At 36.5% G+C, this 15975-nt stretch overlaps 1 protein-coding gene across 2 annotated transcripts; it reads left to right on the top strand.

The window, feature by feature from the left end:
- Window positions 1–1018: 1018 nt before the first annotated feature.
- LOC137639991 (thioredoxin domain-containing protein 9) lies at window positions 1019–10559 on the top strand. 2 transcript variants are annotated; one of them, XM_068372331.1, is made up of 4 exons: window positions 1019–1106; window positions 3902–4097; window positions 6705–6906; window positions 10159–10559. In XM_068372331.1, exons 2-4 carry the CDS (start codon window positions 3906–3908, stop codon window positions 10437–10439), a joined length of 675 nt encoding a protein of 224 aa, XP_068228432.1. In that variant the 5' UTR covers window positions 1019–1106; window positions 3902–3905; the 3' UTR covers window positions 10440–10559. The 2 variants fall into 2 exon arrangements, with proteins under 2 accessions (XP_068228432.1, XP_068228433.1); XM_068372332.1 differs by lacking the exon at window positions 1019–1106 and adding an exon at window positions 1208–1342.
- The last annotated feature ends 5416 nt before the right edge of the window (window positions 10560–15975 follow it).

Here is a 15975-nt window from a genome sequence, read left to right on the forward strand (position 1 = left end):
ATTAAGCTTTATTAATAAATATTTATACTTGCCTACCTAACCACAACGCAAGTATGTTTCATTGTTTAGAATATTTTTTTATTTGTAAAACTAGTTCTTTTACTGAGTTTTTTGCTTAATATCTACAATTTTTTCAATGTATATACCATTAGCTTTCATATACCATCTTTCCTTATCATATAAATATGCATTTCCATTTGTTTTTAGGCTAAGATTCTCATTTATATGTATCTATTTGTATACATATGATTATGTATATGTATGCGTACATTTTGTATATCTATATCCATATTTACTTTATTTTTTATTTTTACTTAATTGATGATATTATTTTGTTGTATTATTGCCCGAAGAGCTCTGCTCCACATGGGCTTGGACTGAGTCTTTTTTTCTTTTTGTAAATCTTTGAATGTAAATATTTTTTGTCCAATAAACATTATTATTATTATTATTATTATTATTATTATTATTATTATTATTATTATTATTATTATTATTATTATTATTATTATTATAAAGAAAGAAGAAGAAGCCGGTCAGGACTGGCCATTGTGATTGGTGATGCCAGATTATGGGAATTTATCCCTAGATCTAGAGATTTATTCCTAGATTTTGGGATTTTTGGAAGCCTGATGGGGATATTCTGTACCAATTTCTATAAAGAAGAAACAAAGAAAGTAATCCTTTATATTCTCGTAATTAATTTGATTGTTCTTATATGCAGTATAATGAATAATTTTTATATTACTAAACTCTACGTGACTAGAAGAAAATATATTTGAGGAAATGGGGATTTTTGGTGTTGTTTTGGATGTCATGTGGAGATTCTGTGACAATTTTCTATAAAGAAACAAAGATAAGTAAACCTTTATATTGTTGCAATTAATTTGCTTGTACTTATATGCAGCATAATGAATAATTTCTATATTACTAAACACCACGTGACTAGAAGAAAATATATATTTGTGAAAATGGGGATTTTTGTTGTTGTTTTGGGGATTTCTTATCATGAGGTTTAGGGATTTTTACACGAACAACACATTCTGAAGTTGACAGACCATCACGCCTTTGCAATTGCAATATAACTCGTTAATTATCTTCCCTAAGTAAGTATATTACTTTTGCAATATTTCAGTGCAAATTTAAAACAAAACTGATGATAAAATATTAACTAATAGCGAATTGATAGCGTTACTAGGAGTATACATAGTATACTAAGAACAGGTGATTCATTCATGATTACTAGTAGTAGTGTGGGACGTAGTAGGATATCGTAGGAGTGTTTTATCTGTTTTGTGAAGTTGAATCATCATTTTCATCATCATTCTGCATATAGAAAACTGTAAGTAAGGCTTATTTGTGTATATATATTACAGTATACCTTAAAAGTTATCTTAAATTAAGGGTGAGGTGTATTTTTTTGTGTAGATTTATAGATCGATAATTGTCGAAAAAGCATAATTTTTCAAAGTTCTTTAGAGGATTAAAACAGAAACATATTAAAAAAGAAGGTATTTTATGATAGAATTACAATCTAACCTTAAACCTCCCCACCTAACCTAACCAACCCTAAAACAGCCTGACTTTACTTAGCCTACCGGTACGTATATGATTTGGTAAATTTTTACATTAAAACAATAGTATTTTCGTATGATTTGTAGGCTATGACTCCCCATTAACATGCCAGGATTTCGTGTTATTTTAAACTAAATTTCTTTTGTTAATTTGTATCGGGGTGTGTGTACGATAGCGGCCACCTTTATGTATTATTGTGTCTAACTTAGAATATGGCAGTGTAAGGGGGGTCACAGGCCGTTAGGTAAGTAGATGATGACATGGCTTGTAGGTTAGGTTAGGGGGGATAGTTAAGGTTAGTTGATGTCCATTTTTAATGAACGCGTGAGGAACTGGCCGTTGTTATACAAAGGCTCTCTAATTTCTTTTATGGTAAGTTGTATCTATGTCTGTCACCCTTATGAAATAGGGTTCGGGGCAAATGTAGTTCATTAGGACAGGGTAATCTAGGGGGGTTGTCACAAGGTGTGTAGCTCTGTGGTAGGTAAGGATACGACTCCTAGGTAAGGTTAGATGATGTTTTTGTTTCTATTTCCCTTTTGAAATGTGGTTTTCTAGTCTGTCCCAACAAACTACGGAGCTTTTGTACATCAGCGGCCAGTTCCTCCAGCGAGCATAAAATGTGGACACCAGCTAAACCAAACTTTCTCCCTAACCAAAGCTACAAGCCGTGTCCTTACCTACTTACCTAACGGGGGGGGCTAACACCCCCTGCGACCCCCTTATGCTGCTGTATTCTTAGTCAGCTGTCATCATACATATAGGTGGCCGCTATCACACATACACCCCTAAACTACAAAGGTTCCCCCATGAAACTGTAATTGCGAGCAAAGAGAGCCAGAGTGTAGTAAAAACTATTTGAGGGGACATGATTTAGATTATAGCAAATTATGATACTTTAATGAACCATACAGTATATACCATTTTTCCACCTGGTTATCTTGTGTTTATTATGCAACTCTGACCAGTGCTATTTCTGCAAATCATTTTTTGGTGTTTTATCCTCTCAAAAACACTGGTTTCCTACTGGGGCCCCCCATTAATTGTATTTTATATAGGGGAGCATAGGAAAACTCAAACTGGTGGTTTGCTTATATATCCATGGTCAGAAATGGATAAAAAACAATAATAAATGGAAAAACATGGTGCATGTATTTGTTAGAAATTTAAGGTATTACATATTTACAGGGTTAAGTATCTAAGATATTTGGGCACACTATTTTATCTTATTTCTAATCTTGTTTTTTTTCAAGTTTTATAGTTTATATATGAAAGATCTAATGTGATGTTGTTATAGTTTTTAAAATATTGTTCATTACTTCTCTTGTATAGCTGTATATTGATTTTTTTGTTTTTCCTCACTGGGCTATTTTTCCTGTTGGAGCCCTTGGGCTTACAGCATCCTGCTTTTCCAACTAGGGTTGTAGCTTAGCTAGTAATAATTATAATAATATTATTAGTCATTGTGCTTAGATTATGGGGTGCAAAATATTGTGTCTGAAGAGATTTCATACATTCTATCAGTGCCGAACGCCTGACCAATATTGTACTCTTATGCGTTTGTTCTTACACATATACAAATCTTTCGTCCTTTAAAATTGTGAATGTTAGCACCTGAGCTAGAATGGCCACTGACCTCTGTAACGAGGTACTGTACAGTAGTTAACAGTAGATGGTGCGTGTTGGCCAGAGACTCTTCGCTTTAGTTTTCAGCCGCAATATTTGTAGACTTCCCATTGCGACCTATCCAAAGGTTTTGATCTAGGAGCAAGAATTAAGCACAAATGGCTAGAGACAGGGAGAGGTGGAAGCGAGTGACTGTCAATGTCTTAGGCACGACACTTCAGTAAGTAAGTAATGAACGCATGCTAGTCTCGTGGTAAGGATATATGATATCATGCTCAGGTCGTTAGGATGTTAAGTAATCACTTTTGCTCCTGTACAGGACCAAATATCCTTGACATTTCCAGGTTTAGTAGACCATCCGGTAGTGCCATAGCCTCTGTACCATGGTCTTCCACTGTCTTGAGTTAGAGTTCTCTGTCTTGAGTTAGAGGTCTCTGTCTTGAGGGCCCCCTGTTGGAGCCCCTGGGCTTATAGCATCCTGCCTTTCCAACTAGGGTTGTAGCTTAGCAAGTAATAATGATAATAATATTAAAGGACGAGGTCAGAGTGACAGTGGTTCAACCTCCTTGTTAAAGATTTAAACTGCTCTTTCTTTGTGATTTTAAAAGCTCAAGTTAATTAAAATTCATTAGTGTTGATTGTAATAAGAACATTTGGTGTAGCTCATCACACAATTTAAATTGTTGGTTTTTTCTTTCAGAATAATGGCAGGAATGAATCCCGAGGCTTTGGTGGAACAACAGTTGATAGCTGCCACACAAATTATTGAACGGCAGCTCGACAGCGAAATTGAAAGGCTCGATAACCTCGATTCCGAGGATTTGGATGCCATAAGGAGAGATAGATTAGTTGCGCTGAAAAAGCGACAGAAAATGAAAGAAGAATGGATAGCTAATGTAAGTCCATACCTTTTTTGAGTGTCCTTTATGTGTGCTCTAATTTATGTTTATATTTGGTAAGAATTCATATTTTTTGCTCCTTGCTATAATTTAATTTACAAGTTATGCTTTATATAAATTACATAAAGATTATTAGATTGTGGAAGGAAAACGGCATTAAGTATAAAAAGTATAGTGCAGTCGTACTTTTCCAATTTAAATCTTGAAAGTTCTGATAATTTCCTTAGCATTATTCACTTGTATGGCAGTCTCTGATCATTATTCATTATTATTCACCCAATGATTAATATAATACTTTTGCTTGTTAACTGATTACAAGGTATTCAAATTTCTTTCGCTGGTTTTTGTATATTCATCTGACTAGAATAAGACCTAAAACTGATAAAACAGGCTAAATCTAAAGCCATAGTTAGTGGATGTTTACTGAAGTATTATCATTGCAAATTGATGTTTGAAATTACCTTAATTTGTTCCTACACAGATGCAAACCTTCGTCTTTTAATGGGAGTATGATTTCGGCAAAGCTTGAAACTCTGCTGTTAAAATTTATAACGTGGTGTCGGTAGTTACTGGCTAGTAGCGGGGGAAGCCCCGCCTCCCAGCTATCTTACCGAGAAGCCACTTTGACTTTAGCCTCCAAGTAGTACAGATGTACTCTCAGTCAACAAACTTGGCTTGATAATCCATTTTCTTTTTTGTAGTTTGATTGTGTGTGTTCCTGTAATAGAAAAACCATGGGGGCATGCCGTCCAGCCCTGGAATTCCTGGAAGACTTTGGACTTTCATGAGGAAGCCTAATGTGGATCGCCATGGTTTATGCCTTGCTTGCAGCTTGCATGACTTTTTTACAGTCTTCCCCTTGCGAGGAGTGTAGGGAGTGGTTGGTCTTCCATTGGGAGGAATTTGACAAGAAGAAAAAGAAGACCAAATGAGATTTTTCTCCTTCCAGTTCAACACTAAGCCAAAGAAATTCGCTTCTACGAGGGTACCACCTCGGACGCAATCACCCTAGCCTTCAGGAAGAACCTGTCAGTGATGCAAGTGTTAAAGGCTATAGTCTGGAAGAGCCAGGCAACCTTTACAGCCCATTATCCATAGGGGTATGTCCACAGGTCTTTATATACACGTTTTCATTGGGACCTGTGGTAGCTGGTCAGCAGGTTATCTAGTTTACCTAGCTCCATACGTGACAATAAGCATCTCATCTGAGATAACGGTTGCATCATTAGTCTAGGATAAAAGATAGTGTCTAGCCCGTTGCCTCTCTTCCTTCCACTTTCTTGAGGTGCTGTGGTAGTTTCGTCATTTGCAGGATCGTATGTCAATGTGTGTAAGCTTCCATACTGAGCAACTTTTTTTTCATAGAAGTATTATTTTTTAGACCAAGTTATAGAAGTATCACCCCCATCCTCTTTGAGAAGAAGAGGATGGGTGGAATGTGGGATACGTTTTGCCTAATAGTTGGTCAAACATTGTGACAATATCCTGAGGATATGGGGTTTTTTCTCAACCGTCTGTCAGCGAACAGAATCCTATCCCAACCCATGTGAATTATCTAGTGTTGGGAGGGGATAGGAATCAATACTTCCACACCTCCATCAAGTTCGAGAGTACTGTATTGACATCACAGGATTTTGAGCCATCTATTATGGTTATAAGGTTGTGACGGAGCCGAGAGAGGGTTGTGAACTCAAAGGCAGGATGCAATCAACTGAGTTTTTTATTAAGGAACACTCTCCTTTATATACAAAACCTCAAGGCAACAGGACATAACATGTTCGAGAGACAGACAATGTTACAGAGCAAAACTGGAGACATGATCATTCAGGTTCTTTTTAGTGCGAGGGAAGAGCGCAGATACAAGCATAGTATATACAAAATAATTATGTACAATTGTGTGACACACGGTTGGTACAAGGTCTTCCTCCCCCTTAAGGATAAGTCTTCTATTAAAGGTTGAGGGTTTTTTTTATAATAATAATAATAATAATGATAAATAGGGACCTAGCGTAACTCATGCAACATCTTCGTGGTCAGATGATTAAGATGTTGAAAAGAATCATCACTACCGTTTCCCCACAGGACCATAGTGCTTTTACATTTCCCGGGTTAGAAACCAGCCAGTTTAGTTATAGGAATTTCTTTCCTCATAAGTGTAAATCTCCTATTAAAGAACTCACGGACTCAGGCTTGTATAGTTAAGTAAAAGGCAAATTGCTTTTAAAATTTGTGGTATCTCCTAGAATGTTTTATATACATTTACATTATGTAAATACCTTGTGCAGCACTATTTAGTTTTATGCAAGAAATGTGAACTTAGATTTTGAACTTTACAAGAAGTTTTTGACATTGTTAATAGTTTATATAGGCCATATCTGTTTTGACGTTGTTACTGTTTTTTTAATTTATTGTTAATTTATACTCATCATTTATTTATTTTCTTATTTCCTTTCCTCACTGGGCTATTTTTCCTTATTGGAGCCCTTGGGCTTATAGCATCTTGCTTTTCCAACTAGGGGTGTAGCTTGGCTAGTAATAATAATAATAATAATGCCAAATGCTGACTATTCACTATGTTTCACTTTCATATTTTTCTACCATCAGGGTCATAGCGAATATTCAGAACTGAGCGACGAGAAAGAGTTCTTTGAGGTAACGAAGAAATCCGGTAATGTGGTGTGTCACTTCTACAGGGACCAGTTTGAACGTTGCAAGATAGTCGATAAGCATTTGAAGATTCTTGCCAAAAATCATATCGAAACAAAATTCTGCAAGATAAATGGAGAGAAAGCACCTTTCCTAGCAGGTGAGGCATTTTAACGTTAAGCAACAATGAAATTGCAATATATTATCCCTTTTACCCCCAAGGTAAGGTTAAATTTCGAGCACATTTTGCTATATATATTTTTTAAATTGCTCTAACAGCCTTAATTTTTGTCATAGAGAGGTCAGGATGGTCTCATTCTCTTGGAAAATGTCTGAATTTTCTCAAAAAATTATAAAAAATATGAAAAAAAAAATTTTATAGCATTTTTTTTGCAAGGACGTACCGGTACGTCCATGGGGGTAAAGGGATGGCTTTTGTGAAACGTACCAGTATGTCCTTTTGGGGGTTAAAGGGTTAAGCAACAATGAAATTGCAATATCTTATGATTTGTAAATTAATTGCTCCTACATAAATACAAACTATCTTCCTTAATAGGAGTATGATGTCAGCAAAGTTAGAATAGTTTGTTAAACTTTTAACAAGGTAATTGGTGAAAGAGTAAAAGTGCTTATGTATACATCAATATTGAGACCAATTTTAATATACAGTTATGAATCATGGGCCTTCAAAATTGGAACCAAAAGCAAATTGCAATTAGCAGAAATTAAGAAATGATAACAGAAATTAATTTGGTATTGAGAGCATATTAGATTTGATAGAAGAGGGCCAGCTTCGAATGTAAGATCAGATACCCAAAACAATTTCTAGAATGGGTACCAGATGGTAAAAGGCCCGTAGGAAGACCTAAGAGTTAGATGGAGGGACAATATTAAGATGGCAATTGAGAAATGGGGATCATCTGTTCAAGAGATTGAGGGACAGCAAATGTATTTGGACCACTTGGAATGGAGAAGGTTCTGCAAACTGGGTCCTGACGACTGACAAGCCTATGGCTTACCGGGTGTCTGGTGAGATGTAGTTGGTAGTTGCTGGCGTGTGGAGGGTATACCCATTTACCTGGTGTACAGATTTCTTCACAGATGGAGTGAAGAAAGCTCTGGGTGATAGGAGGATAGATGTGAGAGAGGCAAGAGAGCGTGCTAGAAATAGGAATGAATGGCGAGCGATTGTAACGCAGTTCCGGTAGGCCCTGCTGCTTCCTCCGGTGCCTTAGATGACCGCGGAGGTAGCAGCAGTAGGGGATTCAGCATTATGGAGCTTCATCTGTGGTGGATAACGGGGGAGGGTGGGCTGTGGCACCCTAGCAGTACCAGCCGAACTCGGTTGAGTCCCTTGTCAGGCTGGGAGGAACATAGAGAGGAGAGGTCCCCTTTTTTGTTTCATTTGTTTGATGTCGGCTACCCCCCAAAATTGGGGGAAGTGCCTTGGTATATGTATGTGACAGATTACTCAACAGTATGTTGACGATATCGGCCTTAAGGTAACCCAGGTGTTTCCCAAGTGCCACACGCCAGGTGGTGTCCGGAGTTGCTGATGCTCCTCTTCTAGGTACTGGTAGAACTAGCCATGTTTTGTTTGTAGCATTGTAGAGGGGATACTTCTCCAATCAGAGCTTCTGTGCAATGGATTGCTGTTCTTACTTTGTCGAGAGAGCTCCTCTCAGCCTTTATAGTAATGCAAAGGCTATCACTCATCCTTTAATCAGATCTTTGACTGAACAGCTCGGACCCTTCCCCTTCTGTGGATCAACCTAGGCCCAAGAGTAGCTCCAAACGATGTTCCCTCTCCAGGAACTTGAGCCCATTTTGAAACATAACTCGAGTCTAGAACCTGTCATAGTATCCCCTATGCTAAGATAGTGTACTAGCAGACAACACGTCGCATGAGAAGCACTACTAATTCCGAGGTAGATAGCAATGCTACCTATTCATTTGTCTTCCATAGGAGGGTGGGCTGTGGCACCATAGCAGTACCAGCTGAATTCGGTTGAGTCCCTTGTCAGGCTGGGAGGAACGTAGAGAGGAAATGTCCCCTTTTTTTCATTAGTTTGATGCCAGCTACTCCCCAAAATTGGGGGAAGTGCCTTTGTAGATGATGTATGTAGGAATCCATCTTTTAGCTGACTGTGTCAAATGTTAACCTAGCTTCAATGGATTAGGGTCTGTGATTTTTTAGAGTTAAGCGTGTGCATGCCTTTTGTTTTCTTTGTTTGATAAGCTAAAATGATGTGACGTGTGGCAGCTATTACTTAGGCTAGCTCCCATTATCTGTCCATTTTTAAATTTTTGGGGGGATAAATATCAAGCTGAGAGATAGTTTGGTTGGTTTCTTATTAGCTCAATATTATTTTAAAATTGCTTAGTGGTATATTGAATGTTATAGTCCTGAAGCATATGTTTATTATTATAATGAATTACTTTTGTATAGGCAAAGAAACATCAATGCAGAGATCTGGATATTGAGGAGCCACTGTCCTCGACCTACTTACAATCATACTTTGAGTTTTGTTAGGATTCTGCTTCATGCCCCATAATTTGCACCATGCACTAGTTTTAGCTAAATTACTATTACTGGATTTAGCAACCTAAGATCTACATTTAGGAGATAGAATTGACCCAAAGAAAGCAGCACCATTAGCATATGCAACAAGCTTGTTTTCTAGGCCAAATCCTATATGGGGTGTGTATAGTATGAGAAGTAATGGGCCTAGAACACTATTCTAGGGAACGCTAGATATATATCTATACTCTCTAAGGTGCCCATCAATAACTCATTGCAATCTATTACTTGAAAATTCAATAATATAAGGATGCATAATTGTGGTGCAGCACAACATACTGTATTATGTTTTTAATACAAAATTCACCTGATGTATTATTAGTGTAGGGTACTGTATAATGTTTTGTTGCCTCAAACTTTAACTGACAAAACAGTAAAATCAGTGGAGTAGTTTAGTATACTTAATCCTTAGTAAAAAGTTCCGGTAGGCCCTGCTGCTTCCTCCGATGCCTTAGATGACCGCGGAGGTAGCAGCAGTAGGGGATTCAGCATTATGAAGCTTCATCTGTGGTGGATAATGTGGGAGGGTGGTCTGTGGCACCCTAGCAGTACCAGCTAAACTCGGTTGAGTCCCTGGTTAGGCTAGGAGGAACGTAGAGAGTACAGGTCCCCTTTTTTGTTTTTGTTTCATTTGTTGATGTCGGCTACCCCCCAAAATTTGGGGAAGTGCCTTGGTATATGTATGTATGTAAAAAGAAAATTCAGATATGTATGTGCTAAAGTACTCTTTATAAATCATTACTAACCAGTACTGTATCAACATTTTTCTTTATGGAAAAGCGCATCTGTTTACGAGACGTGGCGGAATAATGAAATACGTTATCTTTACAGACCGACTTAAAATCCGAGTCCTGCCAACCATCTGCTTGGTAAAGAACGGCAAAACAAAGGACTTCATCGTGGGATTCACCGATCTAGGAAACTGCGATGATTTCACAACCGAGGTGATGGAATGGAGAATTGCTCGTGCCGACGTCATCGAGTATAACGGAGATCTTTTATCCCCGCCGTCGTTCAATTCGAAAGGAGGACAGAATATGGACGTCCAGCGGAAAAAGACAATCCGCGGAGGAAGGAGGAATGATGATAGTGATAGTGACTCGGACTATTGAAGTGGTTTAGTAGAGAATTCTCGTAATTTACTGCGTAAACTGAGAGTGCCCGAGCTCTCCGCTTTGTTTTATAAGTTAATCAGATCCGTTTTATTGTAAGTTAAAAGCTGACATATAACATTCCATCTTTAATTTCATCTCATATGTTTCTTAGTTGGAAGCTTTTATTTCATGGCATTGCATATCATCAGCTCTCGCCACAGTATCCCGGTTTTTTTGTCTAGATTTTTGTTCAATGTTCACAAAAAGAAATGAGTTGCTGAAGAAATTGTTGCACTTGAATCGATTATTGTTAATTGTAATGAAGGAACTCCTTGCCATGAAGATTTGCTTGAAACTGAGACAGAGTTCATTATAGATAAGAGCAATTGTTAGACAATATATTAAGAAATTAATTCACAGGGAATAAATTATACTTGCCTTGAGTGGATATGAATTGTTTTGAGACTACATAGAAAAAATAATTGATGGAATGTCCTCCCATAAACAGTGATTGAAGTCCCCTTAAGAATTTTGAAGGTATACATACACAAGCGAATCTTATGAGGTTTTTGGAAGGCAGATGATCATTTAGTAATTAATATTCAAACACTGTCAATTTGATATGAAAAATATAGTGGATAAAAAGAGGAAATTTAAATCTCCGTCCTAAATTAACACTGTTTGTATTATCTAATAGCATTTGACATTGTTTATAAAGTACTGTATTTCAAATTTTACAAATAGGTGTGCTAACATTTTGACTGATAGGTGTGTGTTTTCTTTTGCTATATAATTATTCCAATGAATTATCAGTCATTTCAATACCTCAGAGTTATTACTATTCATAAAGTTGGTTCTTAGGTTCTGTTCTTAAGTGAGGTTCAAGAATGGGTGCTAGAAAAAGTTATTAAAGTTCCCATCAAGGATTTTAAGGTTGAAGGGACACTGTGAGTTGGCATAGGCAGGAATTCGCTGTACCGTATTTATGGTATTGTATAGTATACCTTCGTTTACATTATGATTTCATCACTGTTATTAAATGCTTTTTACATCCATTGATATTTTGAATGTTAAATGTTCACAAAGAACTGCGCAATATCTATAGTTTAGGTGGGTTGTTCGTACTGCGAATAAGTGGCTATTGATCTGCATTATTGATTGCAATGTATAATATATAATCCCTACTGACTCTATGCACTCTTTTAGGCAAATAACTCTCCTTATAGTTATGTGAATATTACACTGCCTTTGCTTAAAGTCATTCTTTACTTGAGTGAAATAGGAGCATTTTTATGTGGATGCATCTTTTTATTAGTGATACCTCAGGATACGAAATTGATTCGTTCCGCTGTGGCTTTCGTAACATGATTTTTTCGTGTAATGAAATAGAACCATTTACATTTGAATCATTCAATAACCGCGCGAATGCCGTTTCGTATCCTGAGTATTTTTTCGTAATATGAGGTGTAAAAATCTTGGTATGTCGTTTCGTAAAATTAGTTTTTTTGTCTACAGAAACTTTCGTATCCAAAGGTTTCACTGTATTTATATTTAAGCTTTTTTTTTTATAAGTGATCGTGCGTGTCTATCGGTTGGTAAATATATTTAAGAAGTACAATTTATTTGATATTTGAACTGCAAAACAAAGATAAGACGTTATATTCTTCAAATTAATTTTCAGAGTACTTTTCTCTATAGCAAATATTAGATTGAATCTTAATTTGTGACTGTCCTTATTTAAGAAATTATATTTTTGCATATTTTTTTGTGCAGACTTCAAGGTCAAACAATAATGTTTTAAATGTGCCTTAAGAAGTACAGTAAGTGTATTTTGTTGAATAAGAATCCAAAGTACTCATTATGGTAATGTAGATATCAAATTGCAATAAAATATGTTGTTTTGTAATAATTTGCCACATCACTGTACTGAAAATAGGAAATTTCCAAATATGGTTTATTTGCAGTATACTGTACTCTTCACTGGATTCAGGTTGGCTTTAAAATAAAATTAAATTCATTCAAGACAAGAATTTTTATATACAATACATATTGGCCATGTTGAGAGAATGGAAAATGGCTGCCTGCTAAAGAAGGTGATGAATGCAAGAGTTGATGGGAGAAGTACAAGGGGAAGGCCAAGGTTTGGGTGGATGGATGGAGTGAAGGAAGCTCTGGGTGATAGGAGGATAGATGTGAGAGAGGCAAGAGAGCGTGCTAGAAATAGGAATGAATGGCGAGCGATTGTGACGCCGTTCCGGTAGGCCCTGTTGCTTCCTCCGGTGACTTTGTTGACCGCGAAGGTAGCAACAGTAGGAGATTCAGCGTTATGAAGCTTCATCTGTGGTGGATAACAGGGGAGGGTGGGGTGTGGCACCCTAGCAGTACCAGCCGAACTCAGTTGAGTCCCTTGTCAAGCTGGGAGGAACGTAGAGAGGAGAGGTCCCCTTATTTTTGTTTCATTTGTTTGATGTCGGCTACCCCCCCAAATTGGGGGAAATGCCTTGGTATATGTATGTATATATATTAAGGCCTCAGATGAATGAGCAACCAGGTGGAAGATAAGTTTTATATTTTTTTGCCAAGCTTTACATTTGAAAAATAGATAGTATGTGAGTTTTAGGTTGTAATGAAATTGTTTAATTTAGTTTAAAAATCAAATTTCCACGAAACTTATTTTCAAATGATGATATACTATTAATTTCAAAGTGTAGACTTCCCAGGCTTAAAGTAAAATAAAGTTTTTCTCACTGCCGTGAACCCATATCTGCGAGATCACCATGCCCCCACACCAACTTGCTATGTCCCTGGCGGTAAGTAGAGAAAAGCTGATTCCGGAGAACACCAACCATGGGCATGATTCAGATTATATTTTGCGGTGCAGTTCTACTTTCAGATTATGCATATTAATGATACTGTTCCTTCAATATCAAATTACAATCTCTCATCTAGTTCGGTTAAGTAGATCGTTCTATATTGGATTTGTCGATACCAATACCAACTCAGTGTTCGGGACAATATTTATGTTAAGATAATATTATATGAGCGCGATAGAGAGAACTATTCTATGGCTAAACTATTTTAAGAATTGCCTAAGGATCTTACCTTAGATAGAGAATTGTTCACTTCAGCAGCACAAAAAATAAAAGTGGTAAGAGTCGCTTGAATTGTATGTACAAACAACGATCAGGAATTCAGTTTTTTAACTCAAAAATCTCCTGTACAAAAGAGCTTGAGATATGTAGATATTTGAGTTACCCCTAAGGAAGGGATCCAAATTAATATATAATTAATATTAGAGGTTTACTTGATAATTCAACTTAGATTCTCATAACATTTTGTGGATTAGATAAAATTGAAAAGGGATTTAGTTAAAATTGATTATCACTTTAACATATTCTATGCATTATTCACAAGATTTGCAATTCTTGTAAGACCATCCTAACAGGATGTGCAAAGCTAAATTATGAAACGCCATAGCTCGTAAGCAAAGGTTTAATAGGTACATAAGGTAAAGATTTAAAGGAACTTTTACATGAATAGTTCATAAAAACTTGAACTTCCTTATTCTGAGACTAATATGGTCAGTCAAATCATAAAGTAATGAATACTCAAAATGTCCTCAGAGTAAAACTAAATTATCCTTTGGGTACCAGACAACCATTAAGGTTATTGAAAAGAATATATATGCGTGTAACTTGACAAAAAAATGTCAAGTTATTGAAGCCCGTCTTCGACACCAAAGTTTAGGTCGTAGGGTCTTTGGAGCCTATCCTCAAGACCAATCTTGCTCCTTGATAGAGATGTCAAAAGTCCTGCTGCTTTGTTGGTTCAAGGGGTTCCTTTGTCGGCTGAAAACATGATGTATATATCACCGAGGAAAGCCTATATGGGTTAATGACTATTCTTCCAAATGAGTGTTAACATATCAATCATTCAGCATGGTAGCTGAAGCTTGAATGGATAGTTTGAAAGGAAGAAACTGCACATATGTCCATTCAGACGACTGAAACTTTTAAGTGGTCTTATGGTAAAGCCAAGAACTTAAACTCTTTAAGACTATTAAAGGACAACCGTGCCATCCCTGCATTCTCACAGGATTCGACTTTATCCCCAAAGGATAGCATTGCAGCCAGGTCGATTTCTAGGATGAAGAAGGATAACTCGATGGAAAGGGGAACATTCCGAATGCAACCCAGGTTTGGTTGTGGGTCAAGAAATAGGTTCCGCCGGACAGCAATGCTCTCCAGAACAGTTATATATCTCCAACCAGACAAGAGAATTCGATTGACACTGGTCCCTTCAGCCCTCTGCATAATCTTAACAACAATAAGGGCTTTACTGCCTGAACTAATATTATTATTACTAGCTATGCAGCCTACAACCTTAGTTTGAAAAACAGGATGCTATAAGCCCAAGGGCTCCAACGGGAAAAATAACCTCGTGAGAAAAGGAAATAAGGACACATGGAATAGTGTGCCCAAGTGCACCCTCAAATAAGAGATTCTCTAACCTAAGACAGCGGAAGACCATGGTAGAGAGGCTATGATACTACCCAAGACTAGACAAGGGTTGTGGTGGCCGATGCGGTAAAATCCCTGACTGGTGAACGCCAGATTGGGGTTCGAGTCCTGCTCAAACTTGTTAGTTCCTTTGGTTGCTGCAACCTCAGCATCCTTGTGAGCTAATGAAGGGGATTTTGGGGGAGCCTACAGGTCTATCTGCTGAGTCATCGGCAGCCATTGCCTGGCCCTCCTTGGTCCTAGCTTGGGTGGAGAGGTGGCTTTGGCGTTGATAATACATATATATGGCCAGTCTCTAGAACATTGTCCTGCTTGATAGGGCAATGTCACTGTCCCTTGCCTCTGCCATTCATTAGTGGATTTTAAACCTTTAAATGGTTTGATCTAAGAGAGAGAGAGAGAGAGAGAGAGAGAGTGTGTGTGTATGGATGAAAATCGACACAATATCGTGCTCAAATAGAAATAGATTTTAACCTCATACTGGGATTGAACCCCAGTCCCTTAATTAGTCATTATCCTAATATTTAAGGATCTCTGAAATTTGAAAAATTTCCATTATCCATTTTCTTCTATAGAATATTTAAAAATCGTTAATTACATTTCATTTAAACCTCAAATATTAAAGGAATTATAAAGTTATATTAACTAGTAATAACTTGATAAACACAGTTTTGTGAGTATATATATATATATATATATATATATATATATATATATATATATATATATATATATATATATATATATATATATATATATATATATATATATATATATATATATATATATATGTATATATATTTATATATATATATATATATATATATATATATATATATATATATATATATATATATATATATATATATATATATATATATAGTAAATGTATAATATACATATATGGAACTATCTTATTAAATTTCTCGAGAAGGTTCTATACATATATAGGCTTCGATGGCTACATATCTTCCTTACATAGGCCTATAGATCATGGTGTTGATAGGCCTAATACAGAAAAATTACCATATATG

The sequence above is a fragment of the Palaemon carinicauda genome, chromosome 4, assembly GCF_036898095.1.
Source record: "Palaemon carinicauda isolate YSFRI2023 chromosome 4, ASM3689809v2, whole genome shotgun sequence".
NCBI classification, from domain to species: domain Eukaryota; kingdom Metazoa; phylum Arthropoda; class Malacostraca; order Decapoda; family Palaemonidae; genus Palaemon; species Palaemon carinicauda.